Source organism: Uloborus diversus, chromosome 9, assembly GCF_026930045.1.
Source record: "Uloborus diversus isolate 005 chromosome 9, Udiv.v.3.1, whole genome shotgun sequence".
In the NCBI taxonomy this organism is placed as follows: Eukaryota; Metazoa; Arthropoda; class Arachnida; order Araneae; family Uloboridae; genus Uloborus; species Uloborus diversus.
The window spans coordinates 110,680,686-110,702,551 of NC_072739.1; the positions used below are offsets into that span (position 1 = coordinate 110,680,686).

At 31.2% G+C, this 21,866-nt stretch overlaps 1 protein-coding gene across 1 annotated transcript; it reads right to left on the reverse strand.

The window, feature by feature from the left end:
* Nucleotides 1-1,005: 1,005 nt before the first annotated feature.
* Nucleotides 1,006-21,658, reverse strand: LOC129229916 (protein salivary glands marred-like). Its single transcript, XM_054864296.1, has 4 exons — nt 21,558-21,658; nt 19,640-19,665; nt 7,614-7,813; nt 1,006-1,371 (listed from the first exon to the last, which is right to left on the reverse strand). Coding segments are annotated over exons 2-4 (567 nt in total). The 5' UTR covers nt 19,641-19,665; nt 21,558-21,658.
* Between the last annotated feature and the right edge of the window lie 208 nt (nt 21,659-21,866).

A 21,866-nucleotide genomic window follows, 5' to 3' on the forward strand; every position in this document is an offset into this window, starting at 1 on the left:
AAAATTATTTGAATGATGATCTGAATGATTTTTCATATTTTTATTAGAACTACAGATAAATACTATTAGAACTAGTAAACAAGAAAATTACTAAATAAAGTATAAATATTTAGTCTACTATGAATCAACCAGATGTAGCTTTTCATACATATAAAAAAGAAAAGTTTAAACAAATACAATAATTACTCCGAGAAAAAAATAAAAACTGTTCATCAGATATGCTTAAAAATTGTTTAAACACAAATTGACCTTATTACATTCTCAAGAAATAAATTCAGTTTGAAGAGTATAATTTATCTGAATTCTCTAAACATAGAGTTAATTTATCCAGCGATCTCATTGTCAGAACATTGATTGTACTGTTTAAGCCACATTTAGTGTTGTAATACCAACTTTAGTTTTGTAATTTATAATTTCTACATTTTAGTAAGATGTGCTCCTGAGCAATGATTTCACTTAACTTTTTCATACAATTATAATTTGATTAATCTTACATTTAAATATTAGTTTATGAAAAATCAACATAAATAATTTGAAAATATTTCTGCTATATTTTTGCATAACTGTTCTGCTACATTTGACCCCAATTTGTAAATACATTCACTGATATTAGTTTGATTGCGCTTCTATTTATCCTAACTTCATGATGTATTAGGTTTTTTTTTTTATTTTCATAATGTTAAATTTGGCAGCAAAACCCTTCAAAGCTCATTCCCAGCCGATTGGTTAAAAACAGTTAAACTGCAATTATCTAAACCATCGTTTAGAATTAAAAGGCATCAAATAATTCCAGTCACCGGCAAGTATTAGTTTTTAAACAATTAGCAGTGTAAAATGGCAATTATGAAAAATAAAAAATAGTTTCCAAAACTTGTGTATTTCATTATAGAAAATGAAATGCGCACCCTTTTAAATAAATAATTTGATCTTCAATGCTAACTCCATAGCACAACTTTACATACACCCATTACAGAAAAATCTATCACTATTTTAAAACTCTAAATATTATAAAGAGCCATCTTCCATTAATTTGTGCATGTCAGATATAATGCGCCCTAAAACTTCTTTATGGGGGCTATCACGACTGAACACATCATCCAAAAAACCTGGATTGGCAAAAAAATTAAATACATGCTCTATCCTGTTAATAGACTTCTCTGTCAAGTGCCTCACCACAAGGTTCTTAATCAAGGCTCGACATTCGTTCAGTGACTGTAAAAGAAAGTTCCTGTCATATGAAAATTCAACTTCAAAAAAGCTGATAATAGCCATGGCAGTGGAATGAAATTTTTGTTTGAATTTTTCAGCAGTCCATAGCTCATCTTGATTGAACTGATCATTTCTGTAGAGGATTCCTATTTTAATCACAATCTAAAAATCAAAAATAATCATAAGTTATACAATTATAGCCAAAAAAAGAAATTTTTATCATACATTTTAGTTTAACTCATCCATTTAGATGAAAAACACACATGCAACGCAAAACCATCAACTTACTTTATTTTTTTCATTAATACTGCAACTATTTTTTGAAAAGCACACTATTTGAATTTAATGCAAGCATAAAGCAATTTCAAGCTGCAGTTTTAAAGTCGGTATATCTTTTTTGTGTGAATGTATTTCAGAAATGTATGATGTTAACATCATGAAACTTCACCTCTTTTTTTTTTACAAATTCTCCACATTAAAAAAAAACAAGTAACTAAAATTTTAAAAAAAGGGCTGAGTCGCAAATGTAGAATTAAGAGGGAAAATTGAAAATCCTTTCAAAAGCCTTATGCTATTAAAAATCAATTTCAAGTATTTAATTTGCAAACAAACAGAAACTGGCAACAGATAAAAAGTTTAAATCATTGCATTTAATTTCCTCGTAAGCCAACAATGAATTTGGTTATCAATCGTTTGAATAAAGGCTTAGCTGTTACTAAAATCTGTTTTTAAAAAATGTTATAGTTGGAATTGTATATAACGTGGAAGTTGCAAGCATTTAATCAGAAGTGAAAAATTTTTTTTCTTTATTTTGGTAATAAATTTTCCAATATGTTTTCACTGCAAAAATCTCAAAAAACCTTTTAGAGGTTTTTAATTAATACCTTTGTTAATTAATGTCATCCAAAGACGCAACATAGCTAAGAACATTCTCGATCAACTCTCTTTTAGAACAAAAAAAAAGTTTTTCAACATTGGTTTAGGTGCTAGAGTGCCACAGACACGTCAACCTTATAACCCCCTTCCTTTGTCTGTCGGGGGTTAAAAATTGAATCAACAACAAATCTGCAGCTTGAAATTGCTCTAAAGAGTGAAAAATAATTTTATTTTTTCCCCACCATTGATATTACTTTAAAACCTATGGTTTGAAGTTGGTGCAAAAACAAAATTTAAATTATTTGAAACCAGACTTTGTTCCAATTTTTAAGAAAAACAACTGAGTCTGTTTACATATATATTTGTGAATGAGTTTTGGTTACGAATGATTTTATCTATTGTTTTTGCTCCAACTTCAAAAATTACATTTAAATGTATTATCGCTGGTGTAAAAAGAATTATTTTCCCCTTTTTAGAGCAATTTCAAGCTGCAGTTTTAAAGTCTGTATATCTTTTTTGTGTGAATGTATTTCAGAAATGTATGATGTTACCATCATGAAACTTCATCTTTTTTTTTTTTTTTTTCATAAATTCTCCATATTAAAAAAAAATCATCAACATGTCAAAAGTTTTAACATGTTGATTTTTAGTTTAGTGGGCCCTAAAAACTAATCCTTGTCCCTTTCTGGGATTTATTTGTCTGCTAATTTGATTAAACACATAAAAATATTAACGGTTTTCCACACTAATTTATGTTTCACAACACACAAGTTACACTGGTAATAAAAAAAAAACTTTTGGCAGATATCTTGGTATCCAACACTTGTTTTAAGATAATTGAGACTTGCTGATTAAAAATATGCTAACTGTTTGTCAGTATCACCCACCGTTTTTGAGATATCTGACATTAGCCATTTTGTAAACAACATTAACATTGTATTAAGGCAAACAACTCACAGACAAGTTACAGTAAAGCAAAAGTTGCTGAGTAGAGTACTAATTAACATAATTATATAGCATCATCTAGTTTAAGGCATAATACATCAATAAAATACATAGGTATAACATATAGTTCTTTAATTCAAAGTTAGTTTGGTTTGAATTTCTTGACTGTAGACTTGCGTTTGTGCTGAGTATTTGGCATGTTACGCTGAAGCACCAAGCAGTAGTCAGCCAGCATTGCTGCACCCCATCCACCTTGACAGAATGACTCCATCACCCAGATGTCCTGATGAAAACGTTCGCCATGTTCATCACTGACAGAACCTAAGTTCTCGGGAAAGAAGTCGAGATGTGAGTCGAGGAGATTAATCTTGAGGGATCCATCAACCCATCAAGCTGTACACACTAATGTACTTCTCCACAATATTTACATATTCAGGAGGTTTATTATTTGCAAGGAAATTGGCTACAAGAGACTTGAATGCCATCCATGCATCTTTTTCAGCACTGCTGAGTAAGTCTTCGAAGTGACTGTCTGCAATGATCTTCCTTATATCTGGACCTATGAACACATCTTCGTACAACTCAACTTTGGAAACTTGTTGGGATAGGTGCCGAAAATCATATGAGTTATCTAGTTCTCTCCTGATAGATATCCATGCTAGGAAGCAATGGAATGTGAAGGGGGATTAAACAGTTTTAAATAACATTGTAGCTTATATATTTTCCAGTAGCAGTGATCAGGGCTTATAAGAGGGGTAAGTGGGGGGGCAAAAAACAACTAACTAAAAGCCATGAAACTTTTAGCGCAGCAAAAATTGAAAAAAGAAAAAAAGTACAAAGTTTGTTACGGTGGGTTTTGAGATTATTGAAGCAGATAAGTATAAATTCATGCAAGTCTAACAACTTAACTCACATTTTTCTTAAGATTTTGATGAATTTTGTAAACAATAACTTTCTTTGAAGAAAAATTTCGACATGAATTAGACATTATTTACCATGAAGCATTTAAAGATGTTATAAATATAATGATTTTGAACAAGAATGGGCTGTTAAAGCAAAACAATTGATTTACTAATATCTAAACAATGAATACATAAACTTAAAAGTTATTGCTTGTGATAAATAATTTTTCGTAAACAGATATACTAAGTATTAAACAAATAACTATGTTCTGAAATTTGACATTTCTGTTTTTTTAAATAGTTTATAGCTTTGGTTTCTAAATTGGAAAATAAAATAAATAAATTAAACATAAAAAGTGTGGCCGCCACTGATATTTTCATTGGAGTGTTAAAATTTCGGGAGCCCTGAACTGTATTCACAAATAATGGGAAAATTCGGTATTGTATTAAGAAAAAAACAAATTGAAAAAGAATTCCACAGAATTAAAAAATATAGGTCTTTATTGATATCTAGAAAATCTGAGGCAATAGATCAAAATAGTTTTCAGATTTGTAATTAGCATGAAAAACTGCATTAGAATCAGTAAACATCATACTAGATATCTACAGCTTTTGGCTATCAATGTTACTCGTGATAAAAATTCTATGTCTCCAAACTTAGTCCCATTATGTATTATTCCTATTGAATGATTATAAAATCACTACTAGAGCAATGATAGTGAATAAATTTCATGCTTGCTTCAGAGAAGTTTTTATTCAAAATTCTCATTATGATTACTAATAATATTGCTGTTATTTGGCAATGCATTTCCACAACAATGGGTTTTACATTCAATCATTTAATAAAGTGACAATATAAAATTTATTGCATTTTACCAATTACTGTTTTCAAAAGAACAAATATGGTCAAAGAAAGGAAAGGGAGAACCTAAGTTAGACCATCTCATACCCTATCCATTAAAAAAGAATCATCAAAATTGGTTCACTAAGTGAGACGCTGTGAGTTAACAAACAAAATAAAAGCATACAAGGGTACGAACTGATAACTGCCTCCTTTTTGAAGTCAGTTAAAAATGAATTTTTTTAGTGACAATTACATGTTCAGTCTTGCTATGATTTTTAATAATGTTCAAATAGAAAAGGAACAAAAAAAGTTTAAAATATTACATACAGTAGATTCTTAATGATTCAAAACAGATTGGATATGGTAATTTTTGAATGTCAAAAGGACAAGTCAAACCATTGTCATTGTGTAATCAAAATTGAAAGTAGTTACAGTCTTTCAAAATATAGCACTTATTTACTGCATCTTCAGGAAGCAAACATTGCTGTCAAATAGTGCCTGGACCGGGCTTGATCCAGGATTTAGATTTAGAAAGGCCAAACCCAACAGTCATCTAAATCTGCAAGATTTAGATGACCTTCATTTGAAGAACTATGTAGTAAGTCAAGTAAAATTAAATCGATTGTCTGCCAATGACGAAACAGGATAAAACACTAAAACAGTTATCATTAATATTTTTTCAAATGTGTTTAGCCAAATTTGCTCATTAATTCTTCTCTAAAGTAGCAGTGGCTTTGTTCGGTATTAATGTACTTTTGAGACTTTTACTGCAGAGGAGATAATCTTATCCCTTGAATGGCATTGTAAGTGTGTGGTCTCTATTGTAGCGTGTGTAGATATGCACAAAAGCAAGCTATTCACCAAACTATACAGCTAAGATACTAATTTACTAATTGAAAAAGTGTGATGATAAGAATAAAACTATAGCTGAGGGGATAGGGTTGCCATTGTTCGAAGTTTCAACATTGAAACTTTGAATAGCGGCAACCATATGATTGAAGCACTTTTGCTTAGGCAACCCCACACCATCGGTTTTGTAATATTTTTACTTACATTTTTTGATATAAATTATGTGGAAACTCGATGAGGGTAAATTACTCATTTTTGGGCACCTTTAGCTCCCGGCAACCCTGATTAGTTCACCTGCAACAGGTAGGCAACCTTACTTTAACGTTTTCTTTACAGCTTTTACTCTTCATTTATGACAACAATTTTTGGAAACTTGATGAGGGTAAATTACTCTTTTTGGGCACTTTTTAGCCCCTGGCAACCCTGATTAGTTCACCTGCAACAGGTAGGCAACCTTACTTTAGCGTTTTATTTGCAGTTTTTACTCTACATTTATGACAACAATTTAAAGAAACACGATGAGGGGTAAATTATCTCCCTCATTGAAAACCTTTTATCCCCTGACAACCCTGATTAAGGACCCGAAAAAGGTTGGCAACCTTAGTTTATCGTTTTATTTCATTTATGATAACGATTTTCGGAAACTCGATGAGGTTAAATTACTCATTTTTAGGCACCTTTCAACCCCTGGCAACCCCTGATTAGGTCATGTGAAAGAGGTAGAAATTCTTACTTTCCCCTTTTATTTACAACATTTACTCTTCATCTATAGTAACAATTTTAGGAAACTCAATGAGGGTAGGTCAAGTTTAGTGGAATCTCTTACTTTCATACTTGAGCACGTACATTTGAAGAGATTGGGTGTAAGATTTTGGTTAATAAAAAAATTTTAGAATATAAAAAATAAAATAAAATAAAATAAAAGATTAGTTTCTTATGCAAAATATTTTTAAAAAATCCACGTGTCCCCTCTGTTTTAGTTAAAATTTTGTTCCGTAATTCAAGTCTCATAAAAATATGATGACAAAACAATTAGTCTCAGGATCTTTTTCCACAAGAGTTCTTTAATGTCTTCTTCCTTGTCTGTATTCCAAACTTTTCTCTAGTGTTTAAATTTCAGCTGCAATTTCTAAATTTTATACAACTTCCGATTCCAAAAAGTTATACTTTTTGTCAACAGAAAGAAAATTCAACAAAATTTTCCAGCAAATGAAAGTCACTTCAATCTTCATGAAGTCGAGGCCATTTCATTATAAGTTAATCTAATCTAACTCATCTTCTGATATTTCATCAACCTCTCTTTCAGTTAAAACAAAACATGCATGCTGAAATGAAGTTCAAATGGATTGCTTTTATGTTCCTCTATGCTTTACGCAGACAACACAATGTGTTTAAAACTAACGGTGAACATATTCAGATTATCTAAGCTTGAAAATATACATTAACATGAGTTGAATGTGAGTGCATTAAGATTTCTTAATGCTCCTTGGTTCATTGGCTGTAGGCTTGCTTGCACAGTTCTGTGCAAGAAACAGTAGCTTGATCCTTTTCAAATTTTGAACTTAAATATGAGCATGACAGCTAATTATTATAAAAAGATGTCTGGGTCTGTTGATCCAAAATACCAATATATTTCCAGTATTCCAGTATGACATTAATAGAAATTTTCAGCATCATAGCAGGAAAAAATCACTATCTCATGGTAAAATGAAAAAAAAAAAAAAAGTCATTTAATAGTGCAACTTATTAATAATTTTTTTAAAAAATATACCATGAGATCAACCAGTGCCATAGGCAAGGGGGGTCTCCCTTATTTTATTTATGTGTAAGTTTTTTTTGTTTTGTTTTTAGCAATATTTTAAAGATGCAAAAAAAAAACCCTTCTTTCATGCTTTTTTCTTTCCTTGACTTTTACAAGAAAGTAGGCTAAAAAAAATTGGGTAAAAAAATCATAAATTATGTGCATAGCAAAGATGAGAATTACATACTTTAATTATGTTCTTCACAACTTTTTCTGCTTCTTTCTTGTTTCCTGATTGCCCTCTTCCTAATCTATATAAGTTGTCCAGTAAATTTCCTGTAGTATCATCAATAAAAACTTTGGCAATACTCTTGTTGGCCATTCTACTCAACAACTTTTTCTGAGCACGAAAACCAATATCTTTCGCTCGAAAGTTTGAATCCCCCACTAAAATAAAAATTCACAAATGTAAAAAACCTCAAAATTTAAAAAATAGTTTTTTTCTTGAATAATAGTTTTTAAAAAAATACGTGACAAAAATAAAAATTGAAGTAAGAAATAGTGGCAAACAGTAACATATATAATTAAAACTACATAGGGGAGACCAAGGCTAGTTGGCACAATTTTCACTTTTTTATTTTTTTCTATCTTATTTATGGTAAAAGTGATTTATGCCTCTGATAGGATAAGATCTTGGCTACAAGAGAACACTGGGAGCATCATCTAAAATTCACTGGGAAACTCATGAAAAATATTTTCCGAAGACGCCTCAACAGTGCCAACTAACCCCTGAATGGGGTTAGTTGGCATAGGTAGTAGGGTAAGTTGGCATATGATGTGAGGCAAGCGTTTCTACGTCTTTATATAAGATGCAGGTAGAAATAATGTTTATGTGCTTAAAATTGAACATTGTATGTGTCAAAAAAAACTATTCTCACTCTCTACATATTTAACGTCTAAATCCTTCTCTTCATCAGTGGAGCTAAGTACACATTTCATTTTCTTTGCTTTTAAATGTTGGCATACCTTAACTTATCCTCTGTTGCGGGGTTAGTTCGCATTCCCAGTCGGTTTATGTCAACTAGCCCCCGAGTAGGTATGCCAACTAACCCCAACACAGCAAGTAAAATTAACATGGCAACCAGAACAAATGTTCATCAACTACAGTAGAAATAGACTTATAACCTCTTAGCTAAATGTCCAACAATACAAAAACTTGTGAATGTTACCTTTGTGTGAATACGCTAATACTGTACAAAACGACAAATACTGAATAACCAAAAATTTACTTACTGAAACGAAAATCACGTTTCCAATCCTTCCACTCAAAACATTGGCTGGATCCAGCTGATGTTCTCATGCAAGATAATCATATCCATGATGATCACCTTAAAGGCTCAGTGGGGCTCTGAATCAACCGTGATTTTTTTAAAAATCACAATGCCAACTAACCCCTTATGCCAACCAGGGCTGGATTTAGGGGAGGGCAGGCAGGGCTACTGCCCCAGGGCCTCCACAACAAAGCCCCCCCCCCCCTCAATAAATTTTTTTTAAATATCCTAACTTTCACGGGTCTAAAAATATTGGATATATACATATATATCAAAATATTCGGATATACATCAAAGTATCGGATATTTTCGAAAAAATGATCTTTTCGAACCCTGATTAGGAGCTTCCACTCCTTCGTTGCCCCGGGGCCTCCACACTTCCAAATCCGGCCCTGATGCCAACTAACCTTGGTCTCCCCTACATTCTAAAAATAAATAGCTTAATGATTTAATCATGATGAAAATCATTCAAACATAAGAGAACTTTTATGCGTATGTAAATTCATTTGTCATTATTTTTCTGTGGCAGCGCCCTCTAGACGGGTAAATTGTACACAGGTTCTGTGAAGCAGATATCAGTTTTCAATTACAAAACGATTTTTTTTTAATATTTCTAAACGTTTTAAGTACTCCATAAAATATTGGATAGTTTAAACATTCAAAGCACAAAAAAAAAAAAACTTTAATCGTGGATATGCAGGCTTTCTAAACACTTAACACTTAATTCTAGACCCAATATCAGGAAGCACAGGCTCAATTTTATAAAATTTGGAATGCTTGCTAAACATAGGTCTAGACCTACATCATTAAAAACTAACAAAAACTCGATCATAATACAGAATAAAATTTTCAGAGTATTTAAGTGTTTAAATTTGTGCTTGCAACAAATCAAACTTTTGTAGGATAAGAAAGGATTGTACAACCATTGTAAGATAAACAATTTAAAGCACATTTTTGATACTAACCACAATTCAGATTAATAATTAGAGACGTACCGAGTAGTACTTTGGCCGAGTAGCCGAGCACTCGGCCTTTCACTACTTGGCCGAGTTACCAAGTACCAAATATGGTTTAAGAAGAACCACCGACAAACATGTGATGCATTTTGAACTTATTAGAATAGATTTTAATATTTAATAATTAATAATTTTTAATATTTTGAACTTATTATTGACCTCCTTGTCCATATAATAGTTTTTAAAACTAAATTCCTGCTGAAATTTAATTACGCATTATTTAAAAAATTTTGTTTTATGTCAAAAATTTTACAAAAAAATTATTTTTAAAATTAAAAATAAATAAATAAAAGTTATGATTAATCAAGCTGGAATTAAAACAAATTGTACCAATCTTATTATAGTTCTAGTCTGCCAAACATAAATAATTTTTAAAAGCAAATAAAACAAATGTGCAGGAACACTGCAGACACCTGTATCTGCGTTACAAGGAACGTCTTTTTCAGTGCATAAAATGTGAGCTAAAGAATGTAAAGACAATGAACAAAAAAAATCAGATTTTGTTGGATGTCTTTAAACCCATGAGTTCACATTTTGTGCATTGAAAAAGGAATTTCTTGTAATGCCAAAACAAGTGTCTGCACTGTGCTTTTAACTTTTTTTTATTTCCTTTTATTTTTTAAGCAAAGGTATTAGAGACGTACCAAGTAGCACTTTGGCCGAGTAGCCGAGTACTCGGCCTTTCACTACTAGGCCGAGTTACCAAGTACCAATTATGTTTTAAGAAGAACTCCCGACACACATGTGATGAATTTTGAACTTATTGGAATAGTAGTATAGACCTCCTTGTCCATATAATAGTTTTTAAAACTAAATTCCTGCTAAAATTTAATTACGCATTATATAAACAATTTTGTTTGTGTCAAAAATTTTACAAAAAAATAATTTTTAAAATTAAAAATAAATAAATAAAAAGTATGATTAATCAAGTTGGAATTTAAAAAAATTACAGTAAAATCCCTCTAATGCGGACACTAACAGGACAAATTTTTTTTGTCTGCAATATAGAGGTGTCCGCAGGACAGGGGTTTAATAATGTTATTTGCATTGGAACTGGGGAATTGAAAATTGTCCGCCTTTGAGGGGTGTCCGTTAGGAGGGGTTTCACTGTATACCAATCAATTATAGTTCTAGTCCGCCAAACATAAATAATTTTTAAAGCAGATAAAACAAATGTGCAGGAACACTCCAGACATGTGTTTCTGCCCCCCCCCCCCCTGTTACAAGGAACGTCTTTTTCAGTGCATAACATGCGAGTTAAAGAATGTAAAGACATTCAACAAAAAAATTCGACTTTTGTCGGATGCCTTTAAATCTACGAGCCCCCATTTTGTGCATTGAAAAAGGAATTCCTTGAAATGCCAAAACACGTGTCTGCAGAGTTCCTGCACTGTGCTTTTAATGTTGTTTTATTTCCTTTTATTTTTTAAGCAAAGGTATTTTTACATTTTTATTACTAATTTTTGTTTGTAGCAAAAATCCATTTTTAATATAAAAATTCCATATTTTCTATACTTACCTTTTTTGCGTAATTTTTTAATAAATAAGTTTTATTAACTTTGGGGACATGAAAATAAAGATTTATTCCATTGAAGCATTACAAACTTCATTATTCTCAAAATTTAAATTTGACTTATAAATTTTAATTGTAAATGAGTGCAGAATATAATGCTTGCTCTTTTTTTTTTAAATAAATTTTAGTATCTCTTGGACAATATTCAATTTTTTGCAACTACTCGGTATTGGCCGAGTATCTGATCAGAATTTGGCCGAGTACCGAGTACTCGGCAAATTGGCCGAGTAGGCCGAGTACCGAGTAGTTACCGAGTACTCGGTATGTCTCTAAAAGGTATTTTTATATTTCTTATAACTAATTTTTGTTTGTAGCAAAAATCAATTTTTAATATAAAAACTGCATATTTTCTATACTTACCTTTTTTGCACAATTTTTAATAAATAAGTTTTATTAACTTTGGGGACATAAACTTCATCATTCTCAAAATTTAAATTTGACTTGTAAATGATTGCAGAATATTATATATGCTTGCACTTTTTTTTATAAATTTTAATATCTGTCTTGGACAATATTCTATTCTTTTTAACTACTCGGTATTGGCCGAGTATCTGACCAAAATTTCGCCGAGTACCGAGTACCAATTAGTTACCGAGTACTCGGTACGTCTCTACTTACCTTTTTTGCACAATCTTTAATAAATAAGTTTTATTAGCTTTGGGGACATAAACTTCATCATTCTCAAAATTTAAATTTGACTTGTAAATGATTGCAGAATATTATAAATGCTTGCACTTTTTTATAAATTTTAATATCTGTCTTGGACAATATTCTATTTTTTTTCAATTACTCGGTATTGGCCGAGTATCTGATCAAAATTTGGCTGAGTATCGAGTTCTCGGTAAATTGGCCGAGTACCAAGTAGTTACCGAGTACTCGGTACATCTCTATTAATAATTAATTATGTTTTATACATACATCATATATAGAAATGAAAAGTAGAAAACAAGTCAAAAAGAAACTTTGGAAAACAATTGCTTAAAGGTATGAGATGTAGCAATACTTATAAGCTTGGTGCAAAATAATAACTGCAAGACAATTTTAAAACTTCAATCAAAAAAGGTGATGAAATTGGTCCTCTTCACAGAAAGGAGATAATGAAAATAACAAAAATACAATAAAGAGAAAAATCAAGCAAAACAGAAAATTTAAAAAGTAAGTACAGTGAAATCTCGTTACAACGGACATAACTTTCGATCCCATTTTAAAACCCATTAAGAAAATGTATTAAAAAATCCAGTTTTAACAAAGCGTTTTTTCAAAAAAATTAGTTACACCAAAATTTTTTTTTTTTAACTTCAGTTTCAATATTTTACACATAATGTTGTTTTCAGAAACTAAAAAAGACTTTCACAAGTCTTAGCGTGAAAACTCTGTTTATACTTTAAAACAGAGCAATTCAAGGTGGAAATTTGCTCATGCTGAACTGTAAGTTGATGTGTGACAACAAAAGCCGGAGGTATCTAGACACAGGGCTCCCAACACATTTTAGCCATAGAAAAGGGTAAAAGATGACCATTTTCAATCAAAAAGGGGACTAAAGAGGACCAGTTAGGATCAAAAAGAGGACCTCGGGAGGACCACTCATAGTTAAACTCAGGGAAACACCAAAAGGCAAATTAGTTGTCAGCAGCTAAATTCATGAAGATAATTTGTTAATTAACTATAACAATAAGATACAATTATTTTATCACCTGCGAAACTGATCTTTTTATCCATTGAATAATTATTTACACAAATATTTGAATGGGGGGGGGGGGCACTTCAGCACTTAAGGCAGCCTTTTTAGAACTAAATAGGCATAATGATACATTTTGACTTGAACCAGGGATGCTGATAGTCTCGCTGACAGATAGATGAAGCTGCGCTTCATCTTTACTGCGCTTCATCTTTACTTAGTTTAAAATTATTTTTTATGCTTTTCTGTCTTTTAATGCTTCTTAATATAGCGTTATCATACAACAAACAAAAAAACGTTATTCTCTTGTTGTTTTCCCCAGTCTAATTTTGTTCCCATCTTCATCAGTTTCATTTAACTATTTGCTGAGAAATTTGCACTTCCTCATGACTCACACTGAAACCTAAAAAATATTGTTTTGATTTTACACAAAGCTACAACTGAATTTATAAAAAAATTATTTTATATTTGAATTTTAAATTTAATCTCTTATCACCGGGTTCATACCCTTTAGGTGAAAAAAAATTAAGCACTTTTCAAGAGTAAAAAAATAGTTTATTTCATTTAATGCTAACATATAAATAAAAGAAAGTAATTTAAAAAGTATAGAAAAACAAACTTTTTTTCCTACAAGAGACACTTTGATAAAAGATTTACTGTATTGAAAGTTTTCCTAAAAATGTCTGAAATGCTTAATCACAAAAAAAAAGCAGATCACATGAGGTTTGTTTTGCAACTTTCATATTCAAAGTATATTTTCAAGAATAATAAACCTTAGATTAAAAAAACCAAACAAACCTCCATGATTGCAAGGCCATGAGTGCATTGAACTTTTATGGGGGGGGGGGCTAATTCTCCTCTTTGGCAGGCATCATGACAATGAAATGATGTACATAAATTCAACTTCATAAAATTTTATAATTAAACTTTTTTGTAAATACAGGCACAAAATTAAAACGTTATGCACTCAATTGTTTACATTTAATATCCCCCCCCCCCTACAAAAAATATAAAAAAACAGTAATAACCGAAAATAAGCTAATGACAATTAAAACTGAGTTTGCAAAACTAGAAATTTGAATTTAAAAAAATATTAATTTTTTAGTTATTTGAATAAAAATTAAAACGAGTTAATCCAATGTAGCATGTCAAAACAACTTCAAATTTCCAAAAATATAAAAATATTTTTTAGATGCAAAACGTGAAAGCTCAGATAAGCAAATTTTCACGAACCAAATTCAATTTTGGCATATTTCCCATAAAATAAAATTATTTATTTTCTACAAAATTAAACATAAAACATGCTAATCTAAGGTAGCATTTAAGAAAATAACATTCGATTGGGCAAAATATTTTAATATTTTCATGATGTAAAAAGATTGAAATTTCAAACACTAAAACTCATTTTCCGCGAAGTCCGAGCACGTTAAATGTTGCCATGGTTTCCAAAATATTTACTTCGTTAACTATTGAAATTAAACGAAAAATAAGCTAATCTAAAGTAGAATATGTCAAAATAACTTCCTATTGTCATAAACATCAAAATATTTACAAGATGCAAAAGGATTGAAATTTCAAATGCGAGAAGCAGTTTTCCGCGAAGTCCGAGTAAGTTCAATGTTGGTTTCCAAACTAATTCCTTCGTTAATTGTTGAAATTAAACGAAAAATAAGCTAATCTAAAGTAGTATATGTCAAAATAACTTCCTGCTGTCAAAAACATCAAAATATTTACAAGAGGCAAAAGGATTGAAATTTCAAACGCGAGAAGCAGTTTTCCATGAAGTCCGAGTAAGTTCAATGTTGTCATGGTTTCCAAACTAATTCCTTCGTTAATTATTGAAATTAAACTAAAAATAAGCTAATCTAAAGTAGAAAATGTCAAAATAGATTCCGATCGTAAAAAACATCAAAATATTTACAAGATGCAAAAGGATTGAAACCTCAAACACGAAAGCAATTTTTCGCGATACTGCATATCGAACCTATGTTCAGAAAATTGCACTGATGAAATATTTTTAAAAGAATTACAAGCAATCTAAAGTATGCTTTAGATTGCTTGTAATGGTTTTTGAAGGAATTCAAGCAATAAAGAAACTTTTCATACTTTTTCAAGGCTTTCAAGTACTTGGAAAATAAACTTTTTTTTTCAGGAACTTTTCAAGGGCGTAAAATTTACGAACATATGCGCCTGTAAAAAAAATGGCGCATGCGCCACGAAATTACTTCCGAATTCATTTGCAAAAGGGGAGGTTCATAGCAGCGTTACTATTACAGTCAACGCGCGACAACTCTAAGTCCCAAGAGACCGGCTAAAACGTTCCGAGTTATGGGAAGTTTCCACAACAGTCTCAAGAGCTTGGGATTCAATGAAAACTTTGAGATAAAGGAATATTCGAGTTATCGAGATCTGAAAGTTCATTCGTCATTGCAAACGTAAGGCTGAAATTCCGAGAAATATCGGTAGCACCCTGCTCCTGCGATTGGACGTCATTACTCTTCCCCCAAACTTCTTCTTTATGGATTTCCATGCTGCAGCGGTTGAAGGAGTATAATGACGTTAATCTGAATTGAAATAATACGGGAATGTCAGGTTAAGGCGCCGCGGCCGCGTGTTTGGGTGTACAGAATCTTTTAACGTAATTGAAAACTTTTCAAATCTGATTTTTAAGTAAAAACAATATAAAAGCGGACTAATCGGACCAAAATGTTAAAAAGCGGTCTAAAGCGGACTTAACCCTAAAAAACGGACTTTGGCAGGAAAAGTGGACCATTTGGGAGCCCTGTAGACATGCACAGTCAATTTCTGAGCACCAAACGTAAGGCACCTTGCGAATTCGCAAGGGGATCAGCAAGTTTTCAACTTTTCTTGTGGCCAGCATAGTAAGATAAAAATAATTACAAATTTTGTAAGTAGTAATTATTTTTATGATTAATTTGTAGAGACGTACCAAGTAGCATTTTGGCCGAATACCAAGTCCCAATTTGGTTTTAAAAAGAACCACTGACACTAACGTTATGAATTTTGAACTCATTGGAATAGTAGTATAGACCCATATATCCAAACAATAGTTTTTAAAACAAAATTCCACTTCAAATTTAACTACGCATTATTTAAAAGATTTTGTGTGTGTCAATAATTTTTAAAAAAAGTTATTTTTAAAATTAAAAAAATAAATAAATAAAAGGTAGGATTATCAAGTTAGAATTAAAACAAATTATATCAACCTATACTTCTAATCCGCCAAATGCAAATAATTTTTAAGAGCAAATAAAACAACATTAAAAGCACAAATGTGCAGGAGCACTGTAGACACATATTTCCTGCATTACAAGGATTTTCAGTGCATAAAATGTGAGCTAATGAATGTAAAAAAATCCGACTTTTGTATGATGTCCTTAATTCCAAGGGCTCACATTTAGTGCAATGAAAAAAGCATCTGTTTATACTTTAAACCAGAGCAATTCAAGGTGCCAAAACACGTGTCTGCAGTGTTCTTGCACATTTGTGCTTTTAATGTTGTTTTATTTTTTAAGAAAAGGTATTTTTATATTTCTTATAAATAATTTTGTTTCTGACAAATATCCGTTTAATAATATAAAAGTTTCATATTTTCTGTACTTACCTTTTTTGCTCCATGTTTAATAAATAAGTTTCATTAACTTTCCTCCATTGAAGCATAACAAACTTTCTTATCCTCAAAACTTAAATTTGACTTCTACGTTTGAATTGTAAATTATTGCAGTATATTATATGCTTACACTTCTTTATTAATTGTAAAATCTGCCTTAAACAATATTCAATTTTTTACAACTACTCGGTATTGGCCGAGTAGCTGATCGAAATTTGGCCGAGTACCGAGTACTCGGTACGTTTCTATTAATTTGTTGTAATCTGGCTAAATTTGGCGTTTATGGTATTATCTTTCATCTAAAATTATCTTAGTAACATAACCAGTAAATAAATTCTTGCAATGTACATACAACCCCGTAACATTTGACTGAAGTATACAGTCCCACCCCCCCCCCCCTCCTTTCTAAACAATAAGATTTGTGAATGGAATAAAAAGAGGATATGAGAAATTGGTAGAATGTTGTATGATTTTCAGGATGTTTCTTCTCTGGGTATATAACGCCGGACATCTTGTGAATGGCAGAGTCAGTTAGTTTGCTTTCTAACTGTGGAGTCTCGTTTTCAGCGTTCCGCTGGAAGTGTGTATTAGCCTTTGCGCTGCGTTTTTGCATATTTTGATGTGGATGCGTGTGAGCACTGAGTTTATGGTGTTAATTGATATTTGCCTAATTGCTATGGTTAATTTAGCAGTTGTTAACGATATTCCTTATACATAGTTGTAAATATATCTCCTGTGCTCCTGTATTTTCTCAAGAACTGTATCGTCATTTAAAGAATATTTGAAGCTGCAACTGAACAATATAAAGTATCTGTGCACACAACTCAAAACTATTTGCAAGTATTTAAAACAATAAACAGTATGTAGGTAAAATTTTCAGTAATGTGCTTATTGTGCTTTCAATCATGTATCCATGAAGGCAAGAGATTAATTCAATTAATTTATCTACAGATTTTCAAGATAACCATTATTTAACATTGATATTCATTTAAAAATTTTGAGCGAAGTATATATTTGCAGCAAATGTATCCGCGTACGGCGTGTGCATGCACGTTATCTAGCTATGATGGCCAGTATAAGTGACTCTCATAAACTAGAATTTTTCATAATGTCCCCTTTGACCAAATGTCTTGTACAAAAGAAAATAAAAACCCTTTTTGTGATGACGACCAATGAATAAAAGTTCGGTGTTCAATATTTTTATCTTTGTTTTTTTAGAATAAAATGTGTTTAATTATATTTTAGATCGTTAGTAACGGTAACTGTTGCGGATTTAATTACATTTGAGAAATTAACACTTTTATAAAAATAAAGTAAGTCATAAGACAATTCCGTCACAACAAATATTCTGCTACAACAAAATAATTTATCGGCCCCTTGAAGTTCGTTGTAATGGGAATTCACTGCTCATGCAAAATGACTGAAGTCTCCGGTTTAAATCTAGGAAATAGGGAGAACCAATTCTCAATAGAGTTCCAACTGTTTTAGCATTAAGCTTGGTAATTTCTTTAGCTCGTGAAAATAAATAAGAAAAAATTTGTACTTATCTATTTTATCCCTAATTCTTCAAAAACAATTTACTGAATTTCATACAGGAGATTATAGCATGGAGAAATGTAGATGTTAAGGGAAAGAGTCAATTTCATTGCTGAAAATATCATTTTATTGGTGTAATTTGGTGGGAAAATAAGATTCCAGGATTTCAATTTGGCACATTGTGTCACCATTTTTCCACCTTTCAATAATTTTTTTAATCCACCAAAACTGTACAAATGCTCTAAATTTCAAATTTAAAAAATCAAAATCATAACGAGATCCAAATTTTTTAGTTGAAAGGTATAAAGTTATATTGGCTCCATTTCTATAAAGAACAACTCTTGTATTTTAGAAAAAAAAAAATTTTGTACTTAAAATTTTCAAATCCTACAAAGGATGAAAAAACACACTGAAGATAGAATAGCAAGAAAGAAAAGTTTAAAAGGCAAAATCTTAGGATCCAAAATAGCGGGAATAGATGAATTTCAATAATGGATACTACACAAGTAAAGTCTGAAAAAGAGGGAGGGGTGGTGGTGGACAAAAAGAGATTAATTTCGATAACATTACTATTCACTACACAATGAAAAAAAAGTAAGAAAGAAACTACACGTTTACAAGAAAATTTAGGAAACTGGGGTTCTAAACAGTTTTTTTTATAATGATACAACTTCTTCTTAAGCAACACTACTTAAGAAGGAGCTGTATCTAGAACTAGAACTCTGTTTGGAATCCTAATACTAGATGTTTTCTAGCAAAAAAGCAGTTTTGTTTTACAGTGCAAAACACGTCTTTTTTTTTCGCAATTTCAGTCCCTAATTTATATGTTTAAAAAACCCTCTCTTTCAAACATCAACCTCACAATGAGACAAAATTAACCATTTCACACACACTACCATAGAGAGGAAACCCATTACGTTAAAACATTAGATGTTAGAGAACTAGTTAAAATCAGGAGAAAAGAAATGTCAAAAAGCAGAAAATTGCGAATTCGAAGAAGAGTCTTATGCCAGTCTTCAACAGTGGAAAATTCATTCAATGGTGATGCACTAAAACTTTAATAGTTAAACCTACTTGGTATTGCTATGCTGCAAAATGTACTAAATGTGTTACCCGCAATTCATACGAGGGAGCAGAAAGTTTAAATACAAATTCTACACAAATTAAAACTGAAATTAAAGCAAAAATAGAATTAGAGTAATACTAAATTAAAGCAATTAATTTAAATGCATTAGTTTCAGTATTATGTTTGATTTAATTACATTGTGAATCATTTATATTAAGTGTGGACACATTTTGATACACTATAAGTAGCTTTGATTTAACGATACCAGTTTTAATGATACATTTCACTGGTGCGGATTTAAATGCATTGAACGTCTATGCTCCTCGATTTAACGATACTTTTCCCAGTCCCTTGACAATTGTTAAATCAGGATTATTCTATAATTTATTTCTTAGTTTGAATTACCATGCAGTGTAAAATCAGTCTGACTAATCAAACTTACTTGTAATCAATCTATCCAAAGTTTACCTGAAATAAAAAGTAAAGAATGAGTTGAAATCATCAAAAGTAAACTTCAAAATCTTAATTTTATTTTCTAAATTTAAAACTGAATGCAAATTTTTTATTTGTATATAATAATAGAGTTAATTCTAGGCCTGAAAAGGGCAGTACATCAACTCTCTCTTATTGAAAAAAAAAAGGCTATAAAATGATTTTCAAAAAGGATCCACTATTATAAAAATTGCATCCTGTTCTAAAGTTCTAACATATATTTACATATAGAGTGAAAAAATAAATTTATAAATGTGTATTACAGTGAAACCTCAGATAACCAAAGTGCTTTTGAAGTGAAGGTCCAAACTTAGATTTGAAAAAAGGAAACATCAATCATGAAGGACATAACTCGGCTGCTAATTGCTTAAAATTTTCTTGGGAAGTAGATCATTGAAGCATTTTTTTTTATATATATACATGAGCTGTCCAAATGTGCCTTCATCTCCTCTATTAGTTGAATGCTCAATATCAAAGTACTCAGCCAAACCGAATATTCATTCATAAGGTGCATGCTGTTCAGGTAGTAGAAACAAAGAGATGTCACGACGACTGTTGTAGATTCTTGAGAAACCCTGCAGACTATTTTTCTATTAGAAAATAAAATACTGAATAAAACCAAATCTGAAAAAAATTAATTTTAGTTCTGAATCGTTAAAAATAATAGCTTTTTAGCTGCAGCGCACGATTGAAAAAATCACGACACTTAACATAATGGCTTGTCTGAAATAAAACAAAAAAATGTGTAAATTTGAGAAAATATACTCAAAAATTAAAAATTGCTTTATTTTTAATGCCAAATACAGCTAACTGTATTTACCCTTCCCCCTAAAACAGGGGTTTTGCATACTGATTTGTGGGAAATCATGACTTTTAACATAAATGGCTTGTCCGAAAAGAAACAAAAAAATGGGTAAATTTAAGAAAGTATAGGTACTTAAAATTTAAAAATTGCTTTTTTTTAATGCCAAATACAGCTTACTGTATTTACCCTTCCTCCCTAAAACAGGGGTCTTGCCATACTGATTTGCAGGATCCACTGCTGCTTGGATCCATTCCAAGAACCCTTATAATACATTTATGAAACATAAAACTGAAATGGGCAGGGAACAGCAGACATATAGGAAGTGATCATTACTTTTGTTTTGGATTATATCTTTATATCCATTAAATAAACGTACGCTGAAACTAGATATCTTCACTTTTATTTCTGAAACAATAGGAAGATCGTTTATTTTTTATTAAATTGGGAGATCAAACATTTCTCCACATCAGAAAGCACGCATAACATAGCGCTGCAGACAGTATATAGAAAGCGATCGTTTCTTGCTTCATCAAATAAATAAAAATAATAAGAATTATATCAGAAATACAAATCAAATGAAAACCCGGAAGATTTCACTTCCTTTACTAAACTTCTCTGACCTTGCAGGAAGTTTACGATACGATCATATAGCAAACATTCAAAGTGGCAGAATTGGACCAAAGAGAAATTTCGTAATAACAATACTGAAAGTTCATGTTTCCAATGTAAAATAACTTTGAAATTTTTTAAGGAAAAGAATTACACACCGAAAAAGAATATAAACATAATCAACAGGCAAAATAATTCTTCAAAATTCTGCCGAACATACTTTTGGAGCTAAGGCATTTTTTTACAAAAGCAATTAGCGTTGAATTGGTGACAAACACCAAAAATTCCCCAGCATTTTAACAAGTAGATAAGTTTGTCAATTAATTCCAACTCTTTGCTGTTTCTGACAGAAAATGATACTGAACATAAAATTCGGAACTCCTGAGCAGAACCCGTGAAGAAAACGAACATACAGCCAACAAAAGTAGCAAAGTTGATTGATAGAAATACTTACAGGCTTACTAAAAGGGGCAAGAACTTTCCAATTATACTTTCATGTCTAAAATCATACCGCATAATGATTTCATTATGTTTCTCGAACCACTTGACATCCACTCTTGATTGCAGATCCAAACAACTGAAATTGCAAATTACAGTTAGACAACGGTTGAAGTTAAGGACTGTTCATTTTATTCCCCCCCCCCCCCGCCTCTCACTCTATGGTTGCGTTCGACGAACCTAACCGGTGAACCGGCCAATAAAACCGATATTAACCGCAGCGTTCTATCATCTACCGGTTACCACACCAGTTACTGTCTTAAGC